The sequence below is a fragment of the Ciconia boyciana genome, chromosome 12 (genome assembly GCF_034638445.1).
Source record: "Ciconia boyciana chromosome 12, ASM3463844v1, whole genome shotgun sequence".
Classification (NCBI taxonomy): Eukaryota; Metazoa; Chordata; class Aves; order Ciconiiformes; family Ciconiidae; genus Ciconia; species Ciconia boyciana.
Genome location: NC_132945.1, coordinates 1694049 through 1714538, shown reverse-complemented (window position 1 = coordinate 1714538; position 20490 = coordinate 1694049). Strand labels below are relative to the sequence as shown.

Sequence of the window (20490 nt, the reverse complement as noted above, 5' to 3'; positions counted from 1 at the left end):
AAAGAGCAAGCAGCTCCCGATAGCTGGTACGTGACTCAACTCCACTCAACTATTTAATTATAGCATCTTCGGCATTACTTCTATACAACGAGATTAACTTCCTTGAGCTTTTAAGGAAGGTTTTAAGGAGTGCCTATGCTCCTGCGCTGCTGCTGGGTCGTGCAGTCCGGCCGTGGCGATGCAGAAGCGCGGGAGCGGCCGACGGTCTGAGTCGTAGGACCATGCTCCACGTTAATCCCTGCCCTTCCCGGAGAGGGAACCTGTCGTTGGTTCCTCCTTCACGCTGGCTAAAGAGAATTCATAGCCAGGTAACACAGGCACAGGAAGGAAAATGAAATTAAAACTCACACTTACCTTTTTTCTTGTTTTTAACTGAACTTGGACCTACAAAGGAAAAAAAAAGAAGAAAACTGGTGAAATTCAGTGATCATTTAATCTTAGAAAATCCTCACTGCCACCAACACCCCCCGACCCAGAGGATGGTTTCCAGAGCTGGAACAAAACTGGCAACAAACCCGGTAAGCCGGTAGAGTTTTCTGTTTTCTACAAACAGCTGCTGCGAAGGTGTAGCGCCTTTACCGGGACCCGGATCTGCTTTACCCTCTCTCAAACCAGCAACCCGTGGCTGGTATAACACGAGTGCGTGAGTTCTGGTGGGCTCTCCAGGAGGGCTTCTCTCCCCCTTTACTGCAAAGACGAGTTAAACCGCTTGCTTGCGGCCAACGGCAAAGCTCAGGCGACAGATGCTCTTCAACCCTGAGCCAGAGCTTTACTCTCAGACACCAGCTTAGTTCCAGCTCTGCTGAGCACGGCTCAAAGTTTTGCCATACGTATCCCCTGAAGTCGCTGACGGAAGTACGGCACGTAAAACCTTCAGGCAGCAGAAATCCTGAGACTCGACAGAAAGCATTTAAAAATACGATCCCGCCACAGCAGATTATTTTTCAAGTGGACGATGGATGCATTTGGGATCTATGCGGCCACACATGAATTATCTCTGTTAGCTTGAAATTGCCAAGCTTAACATTTAAAGCTGACACATTTTGCTTCCCGATGAGGACAGGTTAGAAGAAAGTTAGCATGACTCAGCTCTCAGCTGAGAGCAGTAACCCAAATACTTGCAAGCCAAATTGTTTAAAAACAGTAATAAAATACTAAAAAAAACAAAAGCAAAGAATTAGTATGAACTGGCTTATTTAAACAATGGGAATACAAGCTTGTAAGGCTAGCAAGAAATGAAAATATTTATAGTGAAGCTGAGAAACTACATGACTTCTTAAGCAGAAGCTGAAGTGTGAAACATGTTCCATTGCTTCCTCCAAAATTAATCAGGGATGGGAATGAACTGCAAAAATCCCCAATATTCCCTCGCCGTTCATCAGTGAAATCCCTCTAGAATCTGGGTTTAAACACACATCGAAGATCGAAGTCACCTTTAACTGAGATACGCTTCTAATGAATGGACGGTAACGAGGTTGCTTTGAGTCAGCACCGGTAGAGAAAGACAAATCACCAATTCGTACAGAAGTGCCACGTCCCCGTGGCTAGATGGAAAGATGAGAGAAGGACCAGAGAAATACCCAGTAACCTTCCTGATGCCTTTTCAACAGGAACACTAATTCGCCTACACTATGCTGTTGGGTCATGGGAAAATTATGCTATTATCTAATTTATTATTTCTGCTAATTTACTATTTTTTTTACCAATCCACATATGCACAGTATTAAAACGCAGATAGGACAAGACATAGGTTTCTAACAACGCCAGTCCCAGCATCTTGCTAAGGAGCAACACCGAAGCCAACCAGCAGGTCCACCACCAGCAGATGAACTGCAAAACCTTTTATGTTTGGCTCCTCTTTTTGCATTTTCTGAGCTCCCGCGATGCAGAAGGAGCCATGATCACGCCGGCGATCTCCACCGGCCCTCATCCTAGGCACCAGCTAGTTAATAACACTCTCAGTGAAGAGAAGAAAATTGTCTGGGGGACGTCATTTAAAAAAAAAAAAAGAAACCAAAACCCAACACAGCAAGCAAAATGCGAGTGCTGTGTATGCGTCTCTTCAGACCTCGGAGTCATGAGAGTTTATTTCATGTTATATATATCACACCATTAGCGCTATAACCAGAGTGAAAGTACAAATAGCTGCGGCGAGCCAAACACATTTGAAATGGATGGAACCAATTAGCTTCAAAGATGAATGGGAGGAATGAGAACCACATGCGATGTCAATGTTCACAGTCTATATTACAACACACGCATCTGTTCCAGGCACGGCAGAGAGAGATGTTATGGCTGTGCAAGTGAATCTTTCGACAAACACAAAAATACTTCTGACATGAAAAAAACACAATATTATTAGCCTTGGGAGCTTCTGAGTCTCTGGGGTTTGCATCTGTTCGTCTCCCAATAGGAGGGGTGGATAATTTAATTGTAGCAGGGAGCCATGAGGTTCATCCGATACACCAGAAGACAGAATTTCCCTCATTTTTCCTCAAAATGGTAAACTCCTCGGCTCTTTCTCAATTTAGCCTAAAACGGTAACAAAGTCTCTTGCTGAGTTTGGGAAGCAGAATTCCATCGAAATAACAGACCTGTATTCCCGTCAGTACGAAAGGTGCTCAGGCACAAAGCTTGAAAACTTCACTTGATATGCGCTGGCCCAACACATACGTGCAGACGAGGGAAAAAAAAACCACCTTTCTGCCACGCTTTTCTGAGGCCACACCCCAACATTTCGGCAATAAAGCCCGTTAAATGCTGCAGTGGTTGAATGCACATGACCCGCTGGTTATCTGCTAACTGATGGAGCAGGGTCAATACCTACAAGTTAGGCCAGCGTAAGTCTTTCCTAGAGTCTTCTCCTACGCCGTTAATCCCACCTCACCATCCCAATCCTCCTGCGGAGAGGCTCCCGGTCTCAAAGCTTTTCCCACTACCCATGATTTATTTGGCGTAGTTTCACAGAGGCCGTTAGATGGCTTGATTCCATAGAAGGTCTATGAGAAAATAATTTTTATTTCGCTCCAAGATGCAGACTACACCGTGTTCCTCTACAGTATCAAAAGCCTTATAAAAAAATCAAGTTACAGGATATCTACTGCTGCTCTGGAGTCCACAAGACCTGCCATCTTCTTGTAGAAGGACACTGGTTTGACTTGAAGAATTCCCCACCGATCAACGCTGCCTGCTACCGCTCCCGTCTCTGCTTTCAGGGGCTTCACTGCAGTGCGTTTGAGGATTTGTTCCAGTGCTGGTGGGATCTGAGAGTCACCCGACCGGTCAGCTGTTCCCCAGCACCGCTTTTCCCTTCTTTATAGAAACAACCTCAGGTTTGCTTTTCTGCAGTTTTCTGGCATTACCTCTGTTCCTCATGAATTCCTTGAAGTATCTGTTACGAACTTGCTGGAGATCAAGCTTGTGGTCGTGACTGCTGGTATTAAACGCCACAGCTACCCGAGCATAGCTGTTTTTCTCCATATGTGCTTGCACTCGACCTTAGTACTTCTTCCTACTAATCCCACCTATCTCCCATCTCCTTTCCGCATGCTGTCTGCTCGTGTTTGAGGTCAAACCAGACCCCAGACCCAGGGAAGTCCATCCCCTTCTACATTTCCTGTCTTTCATCTGAAATTAAATTTATGCTTACACTCTAATCCATCCTTGAAGGAGCTGTCAGCTCGATTCAACCCTTCATTTTAGCTTTGCTTTGCAGAGGAAGGAAAGTTGACAAGAACTGTTAATACCGAAGAGGACCAGGATATCAGAGAGGACAGGCTGGATGGCTTTCAAGGATAATAAGCATGGAATGAGATTCAGTCATACAAAATGCACAGCCCTATAAATTATATATACAGAGGGAATAATAAACTGTTCTGCTGGATGGTGGAGCTCCTCAGATGGAGCTGCGGAGGACAACGTCTGCACGTGCTGAGTTGCTGTCACACAGCCAGGAAAGGCAGAAATGCAATCCTAAATCAGTGGAAATACCTCTGGCAGACATGGGGCAATACTGATGCCACGCAGTAGGTGGGGGTGAAAAACCCAGGAGTAACGCAGTCAATCCTGATCATCTACATACAGAAAGATGAATTTAAACGAGAACAATTTCACAGAAGGGCTCCTGGGAAGGTCAAGAAGTGGTCAAGCAGGGCTCGCCTGGTTGGCCATCAACGCTGGGAGAAGGATGAGCACCACTGGGAAAGGCAATGGTGGTGGGCATGGAGGGAGAAGACCTGTTAGGGATTAAAGGACAGCGCTGGCATGTCCTCACATGTGCGAATTGCTTCCCAAGACCATTAAGCTGGGAATGAGAAGGCTTCTTCTAACCTCCAGAAGGAAGAGCACAGGTTTGGAGGGGGTCTTCTGGCTCAGAGCGAGCCCTCCGGTCACTCCTTAGAAGTCTCTCAAAAGTTCATCAGTCCCTTTGGAAAGTGGTGAGGTTATTTTTTGTCCAACTACTAAAGCCATAGCTACTAAGCAGGCTGCTAGCCTGACTTGAAATGTTTAAGCTAGCTACCTGATCTACTTCTAAAATTTATAATCTCTTTCATTGGATTTCCTGTAGGAAAAGCCCACCGCCTCCTGCTGCAATAACTCAGGCCAGCTCTATCATCTGCCAGCTGAGTTCTTCATCGCAGGACGGGATTTCCCCAGCAAAGGCATTAGAGCAGCAACGCTGCGCGCTGGGCCTTTGAAGACCCTGGCTTTGAACAGCGCTTGAGACCTAGACTTCTCCAAAAGCTTATTTTCCACATCTGTTGGGAAACTAAAAGGGAATGATAACAGAAAAGGAGGGCATATAAAACCAGCAAGAGTGGTAAACTTCGAGGGAAAGGTTCAAGCAGGAACATACTGCTCTATATGATAACAATACGGTATCTATATGATAGCTGGGCATCTGCACGGGGAAGGCTCCAAGCAATGCCAAGTCCCTTCTTCTAGCAGAAGCACTATGGCCACGGGTTTTCGCACTGAGCCACTTGAGATGCAAACTTCTCATCTAAGCTAAAGCAAATATTTGCAATAGATGAGTTTTTGTTGTGTAAAACCGCAGCTGTGGCCCAGCAAGCAGCAGAAGACATCTGACCGTGCTTCGGGGAGCAGGTTCCAGCCCCCAGCTCCTGCAGCCCTAGCATCTGCTGGATCATTTCCAAGGGCTTCAGAAAAAAACAGATGGTGATGCAACTTGAGGATATTACATGTGACATGTTTTCTCTTATAAAGATTAATAGAGTTTACTCCCCCCCCGCCCCGATTTTTCTTTCTGCACGCTACACACTGCTATGATTTACTATAAATACAAAAATATCAAACACTTCTTTAGGACGTATGCTGATATAAATAGCATATTAAAAAAACCCTGCGTTCACTTATTAGTTATGTGTGTGGATTAACAAGAAATAGTTTAAATTCCTACAAAACAGTTCAAACTGGTTTTATTGACGGGAACAGATCTTTGTAATTACGCTTATTTTATATAAAACCTATAAAAGGTTGGCCATTATAGAAATCAGTCAAACAAAGGACGAGTACCTAGGAAGGCTGCTGAACTTTCTCAAATTCTCAGTTGCCAAGAGCAGAACAAAGTCAGCGAGTGCCGCTACCATATTCTAGCAGCATCCACATTCAATCCAGAACAAAGACGTCTACTGATGTCTTCAAGGTGTTCGACCATTTTCGGAAAGGTACGCTGCAGCAACCACCGTGTCCTCTATAGGCTGTGCCGAGCCATTTCCAGCATTCACTGCTGGCTCCTAGGATTATTAAGGCATCCCGTCTCTATTTTCCTAGCACTAAATTACTATGGTATATCATCAATCTTCTCGCCTCAGCATGGCTCTGGTTTGGGGAATATGTAAGACCAGATAATACACCTGAGCCATCTCCGTATTACCATCAACACTCTGCCCCCGAGAGCTGAGAAGATGGAGGTACTGAGAAGTTATCCTCATCCCAGGTTACAAGCAGAATCAGAGAGAAAATCTTGATGATTAATTAATGAGATGTTAGCGTCCTCCAGAAACGTCACATCACTTCTCACTTGTTGGTAAAATAAGCATAAGGTGACCTGAAATCATTAAGCCTATAGCTACTTTCAAGACAAACATCTAACTTTGAAGACGAAAACAGAAGCGGGGAGCTCTATGTGACTTACCTAATATGCACATTTTCAAAACTATATCCTCTTTGTGCACTTAAAAAAAAAAAAAAAAGGCACCTTTTTCTTTGAAGTATGAGCTTCTGGGTGTAGTTGGAAGAAGAATATTAGATTTAATAATCACTGTTCTCAACAGCTATGGAAATTTGTGTAAAGTATTTTTCCAAACCCTGCTAACCATCTGGTTTAACAAAGAGACCACTTGCTAAATCTCAGACAAAGCTCTGAATACTGCCCAAGTCCACCAGTAACTTCTAGAGAATAGATAGCTAACAGAATCTGAAATGAGTTCCTGGACATTAGTCAGGATACCATTATTAACGGAGTTATTGAAACATGCCAGGGTGCTGGCCAAAATGACGTTATTCTCCATTTGCATGCAGGGATTTCTTCCCTCAAGGATCCTGGATTCTCAGTAAACACAACGCACAAAGGGCAGAGAAGAAACAGAAGCCGAGCACGGCAACCAGGCTCTGTGGCGCAGCGGATGAGTGTCCCAGGACTCAAGTCCTGCTAAGCCTCGGGTTACCGTTCAACCCAACAACGCGGGTTGTCTCCATCTCGCACAGAAAGCTCTGACCACCAAGTGCCCTCCCGCTGTGAAAGCTTCCACCTCTCCAGGAAGGAAGTTCTCTGCCCCTTGGGGCTTCCTAAAAAAGAAGGGCAAAGCAGCTATTCAAATGTTACCGTTCCTGACCCATGCCTGGGAATTAACCAGTCCTGTCAACTTTCACAGACATTAAGACCAGAAGGAACCATTATGATGATCAAGTATTAAAGAAGTCCTACTCGTTAAGCCTTCCATCAATCCCTCTATCTCTATTTGACCAATACTAAAGAGGAGGGGGCAGCGGAAAGAAAAGCTCAAGTGTTACCTGAGATTTCAAGTGATGAAGAATCTACCACCTGCTTTGATAGAAGTTGTCTCAATGAATAACAGAGCAACTCCACTTTAGTCAAACCTCCGAAACTCAGTTGTTTCATTTACAGAAGTGGTGTAATGATATTTACTTCATTCGCACGGGTATGAGATATGTAAGGCTTTTCAAATATTTTTAAGGGCGGTGTTATTAATGCCAGACTATGGTGGAGTTGGGGAAAGAAGGATGTTAGCTCCCAAACACATGCTTAATCTAGAACATGTGGTTTTGGGGGAGGTTTGGAACCAATATGTTTTCAACGTTTTCAGGAAATTTGGTCTATCCAGATGAAAGCTTCTTGGACCGTACTGAAATATCAGTCAGTGATACAAATACAGAAACAAGACAAATTTTTTCCCTTCCCTGAAAAAGAAAGTGTTTCTTCACCAATTCCAGAGAAAAAGGCAACAGATCTCGAAGAGCAGCTTTGGTATTATTACTCCAGAATATTTAGAAGATATGATAAATTATAGATCTAGGAAAATATCCCAGAAATAAAACGCATCGTACACTACTCAAAACTTCTGGCATGCTTTGCCAGAGTGGTTTTTTGGGGGCTGGGATGAGGAAGGGAGGTCTTCTGCTAAGCGTGGAGGAAAGGTGCTGCCCGCAATTACAGGCAGAAAGGCTGAATCCAAGTTAGGGATGCGATGTCCCCGGTACAAGGCTAGTACTAATTTCAATAAATCAGAATATAGTGAATATATTACATAACAGAATGGGGAGCTCATTGTACAAAGCGGGGGAAGGATGGAACAGTGCTGCTTGATATATTAGTGTGTAAGGCAAATCCCAAGGCCATTCAGTTTTTCCTCAACCACTATTATTGCTTCTCTCTCTGCTTTTGGTTCAATTTTGTTTTAAACTCTTCAAAATTCATCTGTGAACACGGTCACCCTTTATTGTCTTTTTCTGGTTACATCTTAAATTGAGATGCTCCATGATGGCATCCCATAAAATAGCGTTCCCTCCTTGTCCTTCATCTAGCAGCACCCTCCTTCCACAGCAGTCCCAAGAGCCATGCCTGGAGGACATCCCAGCCTGCTGCTCTACCTTCACTGCACTTAAACTCTGTGCACAGCAGAAACACAAGCCCTACATTTCAGGAATCTTTGCTTAGTGGTAGCCCTGTCATATTCTGGCGTTAGAGGCTGCTAAGATCCCAAGACTGCCTCGGAGCCAACTTATAGCTGACGCTTCTTCTGATACCCACCCCTCTGCTGAATTAAACTGCCTAATGCTCAAAGCCAGGCTCCTCCAGCCTGAGAGATCAAGAAGAGTTTGCAGCTCATCTTGTACTCTTTTGAGGCACTCCCTTGGCCAGATCCACTTTTTGAGGCTATTCTTCTTCTTCTTTAAGGACTTTTCACATGTCTCCATATGTCTCCAGGGGAAGTATCCCGCGCTGAGGTCTCCCCTGACACTTCTGGGACACTATGCTGCTTGGCCAGAGGGTCCGAGAAGAGCTTGTGCATCAACACCAAAGGCTGAGAATCATTTCTCTTGTGGTGAGTTAGGTATGAGAGTGGCTTTCTGCTGCCTCACTGCTCTTCTCCTCTGAGCAATCCGTCAAAGGACAAGCCTACATCCATGTGTCATCCAGATGATCAGATGCTGCTCCAGGAGCTCCATGGATCAGTAGCCTGCTCCCTCCCTGTTCCTCTGATCCCATACACCAGACCCCAGTTCAAGCCCATCGGTCTCAAAACAAACGGAGAGAAGTCACAGCTCATCCCTGCCCCATCTCTCGAGTCCCTGGAGTGACACTGGATGCCAGAGCACCGCAATCTCTCTTCCTCAGACAGCTTCAGCCTATGTAAGATCTCATCACGTAACAGGTTTTTTTTGTTGTTGCCAAAGTTTTTTTTCTCCTGCCAATACTCACGAGAGATTTTTGCCTGGTTTGACAATTAAAAAACAGGACTCTTCACATCAGGGAATAACTTGGTCAAGCTCATAAGGAATGGGAGGACAGTTAAATGCAAAAACACAGAGATACTGGCCAGCAGCAACAGTAGGTTGCAATGTGCTTTATACTGATCTTTAATGATATTAAAGGGGAAAAAAGTCTTTAGTTACTGCAGTTCAAGATGATCAGAACCGAAGCGTGAGCAAAAGGGGCAGACCTAAGAGACCATGAGTCAACAACCTGTTTCACTGGCCCAGGTAAAGGCACCTTGTTGAACAACCACCCTCTGCCCCAGCTGGAGAGGGGGAAGGAGTAGGACGAATGTAATTGCTCCCATGCATTTACCAGGTTTTTCCACCTTAAAAAGGACGGCATGACTTGTAGGTCGTCAGCTGCTGTTTGAAGAGACCTGTGCTGGAGCACGTAGAGACCCACCAGCCCTGCATACCTCCTAAGGGCTTTTTGGCACGAGGAACAACATAGGTGCGGGGTCATGGAAGAACCAGGCTGGAACAGCAACTGTCCTTTGGAATTCTGTCACCGCTGCTGTTGTCACCTCTGTCATGGTGTTGGTCCTGCTTTGGGGGAGAGGGCTGGATCCAGTCACCTCCTGGTGTCCCCTCCACCCTACGTTACTTCGCGACCTCACCTCTGCTTCTCCAACAGCCAGAGCTCTGCTGAAAATCACTACTCACTGCTTTCTCGAGCACAACAGAGGTATCCTTACTGCAACAGGGATTTCCATCACCCTGTATGACAAAGAACAACCGGCTGATTTATTTCCTCTATCCAATTCAGATCCACATCGAGCTCGGTGGCAAGGCACCAGGACAGCCTACTGATACCGTGAAGGCTTTTAAAAAAAATACCCAATCCCCACTGAGTAGGTGCAAGCACACCGCAGCACAGATGTGTTCATGAACAAAGACAAAATCCTGCTCCCAATTAACTATAGAGCCACTGTTGCTGGCAAAATTATATTGCACTGCCTTCTCAAAAACACAAAAACCCAATCAAACATAAATCTCCACCCTTCTTAACTCCGCTCCCACATAATCAGTCCCAGCCAAGTTCCTGGGGTTCACACCAGAACCTGTGGCCATCATATTTCATCTTCTGCACTCTCACTGGCTATGGAAGAAGAATATGATGTGCCTTTCGTTCTCCTTCAGGCATTTAGGTTGGATTCCAAATGCTGGATCTTTACAGCAGAGCTGACAAACAACATTACTATTTCTAATTCAAGTATCTCAAGGCTTTTTTTGGCTTGCTGGCTGGCTTCACAAGGCTTATTTTCTATACACCACTGCACCCTATTGCTTACTTTATCAATACCACATATTTGAATTCAACAATTTAAAGCGTAGTATTACAGCTGTGTTTTTATTTTGTTTGTTTTATTCGGTTGTTGCTTAACACAAAACATTCTGACATTTTAAGTCATATCCCACTAAGATAAACAACTAACATATGTCATGAATTCCAGTAGAAATGATTCCCAAGTGGTGCTGCAGCAAGGTTTTAACCAAGCGTATGAAAGGCTCTCTTAAACTGTTTGCTGGATGTTTTAAATGCACTCTCCCCCACCACAGCTATCCATAAGCAACCGAGGGCAGGTGGGAGGAAATCTCTTCGGCTATCTCATCCATGCAGAACTTTACACGTTTTTCCTCCTCCCGTACGTAATCCTGCCCAACTGGATCGAAAACCTCTGCAGCGTTCAACAGCTGTCTGTAATCTGACGGTTTAATTACATGGAATAGCATGGGATCTATACCCAAAGATATATCTGCGTGCATACACGTGTACTTTTATTTCTGTGAATCTGAAAAGGGGTCTGAAGGAAACCCAAGAGAGACCCCACTACTCTTTGGGAAGCCAAAGTCAAGTCCCTGCAGCAGCCATGACACAGTGAAGTGTTGCCTGGCTCAGCCAGCTCTTGAGTTTATCCATTCACAGCATTTCAAACAGATTAATGGACTTCACCAAATCCTACTTGTATTAACGAGATCAGTTACGAATCCAACAATGTTGCTATACATCATGGCCAACAAAGCCCTAATGAAAACATGCAACTGCCATGCCTCATTCACAACTTTTTCCCCAAAGAGTTTCCCGGTTGTGGTGTTCTTCAGCTTTGTGCAACAGCACTTTTCTTACGGCTCGTGTATCTGGTCTACTATAACTGAGCGGATTTTTAATGAGTGCCCAGACAGGCCACAACTGAAGACAACTTCACAATTCCCATCACCAGCGCAGCTGCTCTGCGTTTGGCTATTCAGTCCCGCCCTGGCCCCCACAGACAGAAAAATGAGCTTATTCAGCCCAAGATCTGCAGAAGACAGATACCCCGTAGTCGCTGCAGCAGGAGCCTGAGCTGCCATACCTGGCCGTTCGGAAATGTGTCCGTGATGCAGCTCAGCACCAGTTCCTCGGCTTTTGGGCTGGAGCTCATCTGGGACCAGATGGACTTGGAGCATGTGCTAAGCAAACTTGCGTCTGCCTGCAAAATACTGTGTGGATGCGGCCAGAGAGCCAGTTTATTCACAGAAATCAAAGCTCAGCTGCAAATACTTCAGCAAGACAGACAATAGAGCCTCTCATACTGTGGGAAAGAAATCACCAGCTACTAGTTGAGTTCAGCATTTACAGCGTTTGGTGTACAGCATCGATAGTTCAGATGCACACATAGTTCAGATGCAATTGCATTCCTTGCCCGGCTGGAACATCTGTTCTCCTCTCATTAGTCCTGGCCATGTTTTGTAACAGAAGAAACTATCTGAGATCCCTGAACTTCAGTATTTGACCCGAGGCGTTATGAAAAGCCCTGGTTTTCAGAAGTCGAATTCATACGGAATCACCAGTCACTTCTAATAATGTTGGTCCGTGCTTAACATGCAGTTGTAAAAAAAGCTTAAAAGTTTAGTTCACGTTTCAGCAAAGCCTGCTGAAGCACACACCGTAGGCTGCGGACTGAGGATCCATCAGGACAGCTCTGAAATCCACCCAGAAGTGGAATCAGCGCAAGTATCTGAAAATGCAACCGAGGTGAGATTCCGACCGGAGAACTCCTTCTCAAGCCTTCTGAATATCCTCTGTACCTCCAAATCTTTCAGTGGGCATCCCAGCACCTTATCCGAACCAGACGGGAGGTACCAGGGAAGGACAAGCAGACACCAAAGCAGCTCTACAGATGGACTGAATCAACAGCACCTCATCACGGCTTTATAAATATTAAGAATAATGAAGCAAGGTTTCTTCTGGAACAATCCAGATCACAACTGGAAGGGCCGGTGAAGAAGACAGGAGGCAAACGGAGGTTGCGTATGGATCAGGACACGTCAACCATTACACCGTGAACCCTGTGACCTGGAACAATTCCTCACCACGGCCACCACAGGATTAGGCTCGTACCTCTCCCGGCAAGTTAACTGCTTTTAATATTTAACATCCAACTGAGACAGCAACGTACCAGAGTTCAGTGAAGAATTCTGGACCTCATCGGTTTTCAGACTCCGGTTCCTTCTTGCTGGCTGATGCAGCACATCCTCATGAAAATATCACCCTCAACGCATACTGCAGGAATGAACGTCACCGCTCAGGCTTTCACCATCACACACCTTCCAGGTACAGAAAGTGACTCCGCAATCTTTAAGTGGAAATAGCATATTGGCTCAAGCCTAGACGTTAACACCTCTGCTTTCCCAACGCGCTCGGGCTACGTGGAGCTTCCCTCAAATTAGGTCTTGCTTGGGTATCTACCACATCATGCTGCTGGATGGCAAACAACTGCCTATGGTTTCCCAAGACATGCTTCAGCAAAGATTGTGAGGGTTCACTGCAGCGAATTTGACCTCAAAGTGATTTCAGTATTAAAAAAATGAATTCAGAGTAGTTTGAACCAAGGATACGCTGAAAATGTTTCAGCTCTCTAAAAATGTATTCTCTTAAAAGTTATACCTAGAGCAAGAAGATGCCCTTTAATATCATCTGCACCTTTGCTTTCACTTGTTTCCAGAAATGACATGGTATTAACCTACCACTGCTGCAACAGAGCTGAAACCAGGACCTAAACATCACGCTGGGTTTTTAGACAGTTGTTAAGCTTCTCTGGACCTCTCAGTGGAAACGGTGGTTAGAAATGAGCACAGAGACAAGACCATGCTCTGAAACAGTTACCTATATTTTAACTTAGTTACCTATATTTTTATCAATTTACCTTCAAGGCAGGAAAGCGCCTGGGGTGTAAAACCTTATACAAATAGCCAGCCTTATTATAATAACCACAGGTATAGCATGTGGGTAAGGATCTGTACATGAGCTGTAGTCTTAATTTTACCGTAGTCATAACAAGTACTGACAGCGACGTCACAGGAAAAGGATGGAGATTGTCCACGAAGATTCCAACATCATCTGAATTCCTCCCTTTTCCCATTTTGGGGGAAACCACAGAGAAATTCTGGGGGAAATCAGTAAGTGCAAGCACTTTGTGGTGAGCCTTTCTTTTGGGACCGTCCCCTGCGCTCCAGTGTCCAGGAAATGTTCTGTATTTACTGAGTGCTCATCACCATGGTTTCGGAGCACAATAAGGCTCTATCGCCCTTCATACATCTGCGTTTCTGGGAATGCCGGGGCTTTGGGGAATTGCACGGGGCCGACACAAAGGCACCGATTGTTCTGGAGGCAGAGGGACGAACCTGCCCTTTCCAAAGGAGAGGAAGCCGGCAGGAAAAGTCGCTATTGTGATTTGGATATTAAAAAAGAAAAAAAAAAAAAGAAAAAAAAAGCAGCCCTATTGCGTCGTCAGCGCTGCCAGGTCAGGAGAGGGGGACGGGGACGGCCGAGATGTGGCACCTGCGGGAGCGGGGGCTGCCCGGGGGGACGGAGGGAGCCAGGCACCCCCAGCCAGGCTCTGGCATCAGCTACCTGCTAAACCATCCTAAACCCATCCTAAACCCACCAGTGAATACTAACAAGGTGAAACACTGAACCCACGTAGCTGGCACGTCACTTCCAGAGCTCCAGGTAGAAGCAGGGACCGAGGTGAGCTTCTGCTCTCCCAGAATTTAATTTTCATTTCACCCAAAGCCATTTGCAGCGCTGAAACCCATGAGTTCTCATCAAGGACTTTCCTCGGCAGTAAGGACTGCCAAAGTAGTAGGAACCAAATTGTTGTCAGCTTAAGGACAGCCATCTGCTCAGCCTCTTCCCAGCTGCCATGCTCCAAATCAAAGAATGGATAACAATCACTTATGTTTCTCACCAAGCTCAATATGAAAAAATCTAGGAAGGAAAAAAAAAAACAAAACCCAACCCCAAACCAAAAAGCAAAAACCAAACAAACCAGGAAAGCAGCACGGCAGGGATCTAACTGGGAACAGAGATGAAAGTAGGAGAAAAAGAAACTAGTTTTTTTTTTTTTTTAAAACAATGTTTTTTAAAGAGTCCTATTGACATCTGCTTTGTAAATGCTCTGTCATTATTTATAACCTCAAGAGCACGGAATTGTCTCTGTAGTTACAACCATGCTACTCCCATATTTTGGCTTTGTTAGCAAAGAGCCAGCAGCATTTTTACTGGTGCTCTGGGAATAGAGATCTAACATTTCATACACAGTTTATTTAAAAGTGGACTAATTTAACATTCTTGATGGTTCCTTTTAGCACAACTGTTGCTAATTACCAGCTCCAGAATGATTTGTTAATCTGGGAGCAACAGCAGTTCCACAGCAGCATAAATACACCAAGAAAAAAAGGAAGGAGGGGAAAAAGAAAAATAAAAAAAGAGAAACATTGGAGAGGGTCAAGTTTTAGTCAACTAAAGCAAATTAAGTGACAGGTGGAGTCGGTAACACAGAGTAGAAAGAACACCGTAAGATGGAGCTGTAAAGGGGATAACCCTGGTCCTCGAGAAGTAGAAAAAAAAAATAGTGGCGGTTTTTAAAGCTGTGCAAGTGTTGGGTTTGGTGGCACGGAGGGGAAGCTGGCTGCAAAGCTGATCCGTGCTCCTCAGGCCGGGGACAGGCACCGGGCGCCCAGCGACCCGCTCTGCCCGTGGCACGGTGACCCACGCCAGAGCAAGGCTGGACAGACGGCGTGCGGAGAGGGGAGCCGGGCAGGCACCCCGTCCCGGGACACGACCTCGGCTCCTCTAATTGGTTCCAGGGCACCGTGCGTGGAGGGACACAAACAAAAATGAAGCAAACACGCTCATAAAATATGACAAGCGGGCAGGAGGACTGAAGCCGGAGTCCTCAAAGGAGCCCTTGAAATACTGGAGTCGTGTTTGGAAGCGAAAGGATCCAACCGATAGCTTCACACTAGTGCACACAATTTTTCTGGGGGTTTTTCAGCAAGCAACAACGAGGCACTGAAGCAGCTTCGCTGCTCGTGGCCTCCCTCGTCCCATCCCCGTGGCTCCCTGCTCTGGGCACAGCCACGGCTGTCACCCTCCTCCCAGCCCCTGGGACCAGCTCCAACCTGTCTCAAAAACACCTTTTTCACAGCAAAAGACCTGAAAGCAAATTTTCCTAAAAGAAAAAAAAAACCTTTTAGAAAAGGAACCGCGTTATCTTTGACATTTATAAATCACGGAAGCCGTCCCGTTGTTGGTACCAAGATGAGCAGGACTCAAACAGCCGTGGAAGGCTGAGCAGCCTCCCTCCAACCACGGCTTCCACACTTGGATCACTTTGGTCTTTCACTGCATGTGTGAAAGGACTTGAAAGTTCGTAAAATTAATTCCAGACAAATATTAGTGAGGCCTCAAGTGGAAAGCACATCTCCTTCCTTCTGGGAATTTATAGTTCATCCACTTTTATCTTCTAGAGGCTCTTTGGAGATCAAAGATTTGATCAACTTTCCCTTTGCAAAACGCATGAAGAAAACGGTGTTATCAGTACCGTGGCATGATTTTATTTATTTTTTTTAATGATCCATTGCCCTTCTCTAAAAAGTAAGATTCCTTCATGTAGGTCTAAAATAAACAGCACCTATTCTGTTTATTTATTGATTTTTCGGTTGTTACAAGGTCGATCCCTACCCTGACAGCTTACACTTGTTAAATACCGCTCTACCTAATAAAAGTGAGATGGCCAAACGCGCAGTAACTGCTTGCCAACATCTTGCTAACGTCACTAGGAAAACGACCTGTCGCTCTGGCAATGTTCCCCATCCCCCTCACCCTATGGGGTCAACCCCCCTAATTTACAAAAACCCCCTATAATCAGTGGAAGCGCGCCGCTACGTTTCTGCAGTGACTCAACTCTGATGCATTCAGGGAACATAAAGGAAACCTGGGAAAGGACTGCAAGTTATAAAAGTATGACACGTTTTCACCCAGGCGCAAGGATGAGGAGAAAAGCCCTCTTAGCCCACCGACTTTCAGCATCTCTTTCTCACCGTGCAGCGATTCTCGGCACATCTGGCAATAGCAAGGCAGCACTTAGGCAGCCTAACGGACCAGGCTAATTCCTCCGAACATCTGCCTGCAGCACTCCATTTACACCGCTCGCATACAGTGGAAACGTGCTACTTATACAAGCGACTTGCGAAGACACTGGAACGGATTTCAAGGAGTCGGTGCAAAAGGACTCGGATCCTGCCTGAGCCATCTGAGCATCAGCGCGACACCGGCTCTAAAGATGACGGACCGCATTTCGCTGGAGTCCCTCAGGGGGCCTGCACCAAATGCATCAGACTTGTCAGCGTTTTGGGGAGGAGGAATCCGGGGAGTTTCATGAAGCTCTTTCTTGGAGCAGAGCCACCGGGACACGCTTTTCCACTGGGAAATTCCAAAGGCTTCGGGGGAGACGGGAAACTCATGGAGCCAGGGAGCTGGAGAGGAAAACCAACGATAGCCGAGAGGTTTATAACGCAGTCAGGGCTTGGGCTTAGCAGGCATCGAGCCACGCACAGACCACTACTCTGTCATTTCTCTCCCTACTTTCCCTGGCGACCAGTCCTCTTCTCCTCTCCGTATAAAAATGGACCTGTGCTTTTCTGCAGTAGGAAAGCGCGGGAGCTCTTCCAGGAGCTCGACACGGGAGGCAGTCCTCGTGTCTCAGTGTAGCGGGACAATCATGAAAAGACAGCACTGGAAATAAAATTCCTCATACTCAAATCGGGCAGGATTCAAGCTGGGGGAAGGGACTGAAGGTGAAGTTAGTTTTAATTATTTTGGTATTTATTACTTAAGTTCTCAACAAGTGTTGAGAGTGTTTTTGGTGCAATAAAGATGTCGCAGTACTTACCCTAAGTTATGCTCTACCTAAGGATTTTGGTGCTGTTCTCAGAAGAACAAAAAAGGTGACATTACATGACCTCAGGCATGAAATGTAATTTTGGCAGGGTTAATTTTCCATTTTAAAGCACCCTTCAGACGTCCAGGGGCTTTAGAGGACACCTGCCGTGCAAAGAGCCAGCCGTTCGGCACGCAGAGCACGGCTCCGGGAGAAAATCACCACCACGTCTGAGGGGCCGCACGCCATCAGGCACTCAAGAGACGTGCTCCTTGTCACCTGCCTCCCCGTCCCTTCCACGCAGCGCGCTCAGCTGCCCTGCCCCTGCTGCGTGAGCGGCTTCAAAACCCCAGTAAAGCGAGCTTCCCGCTGCTGCATCTCGTGCGTCGGGGGGGCTGCAAGGCTGTCCTCTCCCAGTCCTTCAGGCAAAAGGCTTTATCTAATTCTGGCCCTACCTCCCAGACCTTACAACCAGTCGCTGCAGTCCCTCACCCCGCAAAGCCACGACCGAGCCTCGCAGCCCAGCTCCTGCTCCCACCGCCCCATCCTCCACGCCAGCTCAGCGCCTTCGCAGCCGTCAGGAACGGCCTCCGTCTCCCAGAACTACCCAGATTAAAGATTAAAATGCCTTAAGAAAAACCCCCGTCAGACAGTAGCAAGCTGTAATATTTAGTACTCGCATAAGGCGCGTGTACAACGGATCATGGTATGGCCCGTCCCATCACGGAGCAGGCGGTGGGACCGTCCACGTAGGGGAGGCACGTTGTCAGACACCAAGTCCAAAACCAACCAGAAGGTCTGAAACAAAGAGACCAGATACAAGAGAAGAGCTTTGGCATCTGAGCGTAGCAGAGCAGGACACGTGGAGGACGATGCTCTCGCCGAGGGACGGTGACGGCAAAGGGAAGCAGCAGCTGCCGTCTTGTGGACCACGAGGACGGACGGCCCTGCCACACCTTCCTCGGCACCGAGGAAGCCCGATGCCCCTGGTCTTTGTATCACTTATACTCGTTTTATATTTACCAAATCACAGACAGACAATTGTGATTTTTTTGTAACTCTACGCTCTCTTAATACAAGCTCTGTACAACTCTGACTTCCTTTCCCTTGGGCTTCGAACCCACCTGAGACCCTCCGCCGCACTGCGAAACCCCGTTAGAACCCAGTTACCATTTGTGATGCAGATTGTCAAACTGTTTGTTAGACTACGAATAGCTACTTCATGATTTTAAGCAGAGCCAGGAATACAGAACAACAAATGTAGGTACATAAGTACAAATCATAGCCTTAAACGAGCACAGAGCCTCGCTATTAGAGAAGAAGAGCCAAGGACGAAATTACGAAGCAGCATTAATTTGCACCGAATCACTAGACCTACAGTTGCAGAAATCAGAACTACTGGAATTCCTCATCTGGAAGGCAATCAAAAGCAGATAGAAACTATTAAAAGCCACAGATGCTAATTTTTAATTTTAACACATACAGAATTCTGTACCATGATCGTAACCATGATCTGAAAAAAAAAGTCAGTCTTCTACTCGTCTGCGCGAAGACGAGAAGCGCAGCAGCGAGGAGCAAAGCGGGACTCACCGTCTGGCCCTTCGCTGCCTTTACTCCTTTTATTTCGACGGACGCGTCTACCTTCTTCTCCAACGTGCAGCTTTTCTTCAGGGTGAAAGAAGTTCAACAAGGCCAGCTGGAAGAAGAAGGACAAGTTTAAGCACCTTTGGCAAGGACGGCTTAGCCGAGCAGAGAGATCGGAGCCTGAACGCCAGATCCTTTCCATCAGGGATAGCTCTGCTGAGCCGAGGGGGAGATGCGAGATGGCTGCTCACGGATGCCCAGCTCATCCCAAGGGGAACCGCAAGGAGCTGTGTCCCCTTGGAAGCAGTCCGAGACTTGGGAAAACTCAACCTGAAGGGTTTCGGCAGGGAAAAGCATCCCCGGGGCACGGGGGGCTGCAGGGACAGGGACGCAGGCGGCGCCAGGGGAGATCTATAGCTGGAAATAATCAAACGCCCCAAATGCCGATGTGATCGTTTCTAATTATCCTCTGCAAAACTTGCTCAATCCTGGAGCTCTTTCACCGGTATTACTCACTGCCAGTAAGTTTTTCCTCTCTCAAGCTCTCTTCTGCAAGCCTCATTAGCTACTGAGATTCAAAGGTCTTCAGGGACCTTTAAATCCAATTCAGTATACCACATAAATTAACACTTTAAACCTAGAGCAAGTACATCTTTATAACATGATTTTTGCCAAGAAGCAAAAATTTTATGTAGCGACCTCTTATTCATGAAAAAATGGTTACTGCATTAAAAACTCTTTGACAGTTATTAAATCAACATCCCTACCCAGAAACTGGAAGTTCGGTTCAGAAACTTCACCGGTCCTCCCAGCTGCCCCAGGGCACGGCGGCTCATCACCAGCGGCATTTTCCCTAGCTATTTCCACTTCCTAAAATATGGAATTTCACAGAAGATTAATTAGGGGCCAAACACCTTGTTCTGCGTGTTACCGCACCCGCCAACAACCAGGCCTGCTCCGACCAGGATGGGGTTTTCTTTACGCTGAAGAAGCCCGATCACAGTTATTTAAGCCATAAAAACACACACAAGCCAAATACAGCCTAAGACAAGAACGAAGAGGCTTCCAAAAAGCAGCACCAAAGGTTAGCAAGTGCGTTGTTGTTCTGAGAACAAAACCTGTGGCATCAAAAGCATCTTTGAAATAGCAGAGAAGAATAAACTCCTTTGGTGAATAGCTCGTTAAAAGAGTGGCTCGTTAAGCCGCAGGCCATAAAAGTCCCTATCGAAAGTAAGAATCGCTAAAGCTCTCTTTGCTTTTGACATGCCCCGGGGCTCTCGGCTCCCCTCTCCCCCCCGTCGGGGTGCAGGGGGTGCACCCCTCCGCTCCACGCACAAACGCCTGTTCCCGAGTTACTTCCCAGGCACGCGCTCTTCTTCCAGCCCACGAGCATCCCATTCCTGCTTCCTCATGAGCAGCCGCTGGATTTTACACTCGCGTCTTGCTTTACTCCAACAAGCCCCAGTGCAGTCTCATGAACGGCATTTGGGAAACCAAAGGGTTTCCCCCCCAAAACTCCCAAAGGGTTTCCCAAATTCCCAAGCGGTTGCTATTTATTTCCGCCTGCGCGCAGGCAGGTCTGCGTTTACCCCAGTTCCCGATGTTTTGTCATTGCAATGATGTCGTGTCCCAAAAGAGCCCGAAACGCTGCGGGATGGCCTGGGACCAGCTCCTCGCA

The 20490-nt window shown here is 46.5% G+C and overlaps 1 protein-coding gene across 2 annotated transcripts in view; it reads right to left on the bottom strand.

Annotated features, from left to right (window-relative positions):
- Positions 1–20490, bottom strand: part of EDA (ectodysplasin A) — an 82818-nt gene that overhangs the window by 11644 nt on the left and 50684 nt on the right. For both annotated transcript variants that reach the window (XM_072877088.1, XM_072877089.1), the window contains exons 2-3: positions 18819–18924; positions 355–384 (exon numbers count right to left, since the gene is read on the bottom strand). In XM_072877088.1, the coding sequence (XP_072733189.1) occupies positions 355–384; positions 18819–18924 (136 nt within the window). The remainder of the gene's footprint in view (positions 1–354; positions 385–18818; positions 18925–20490) is intronic.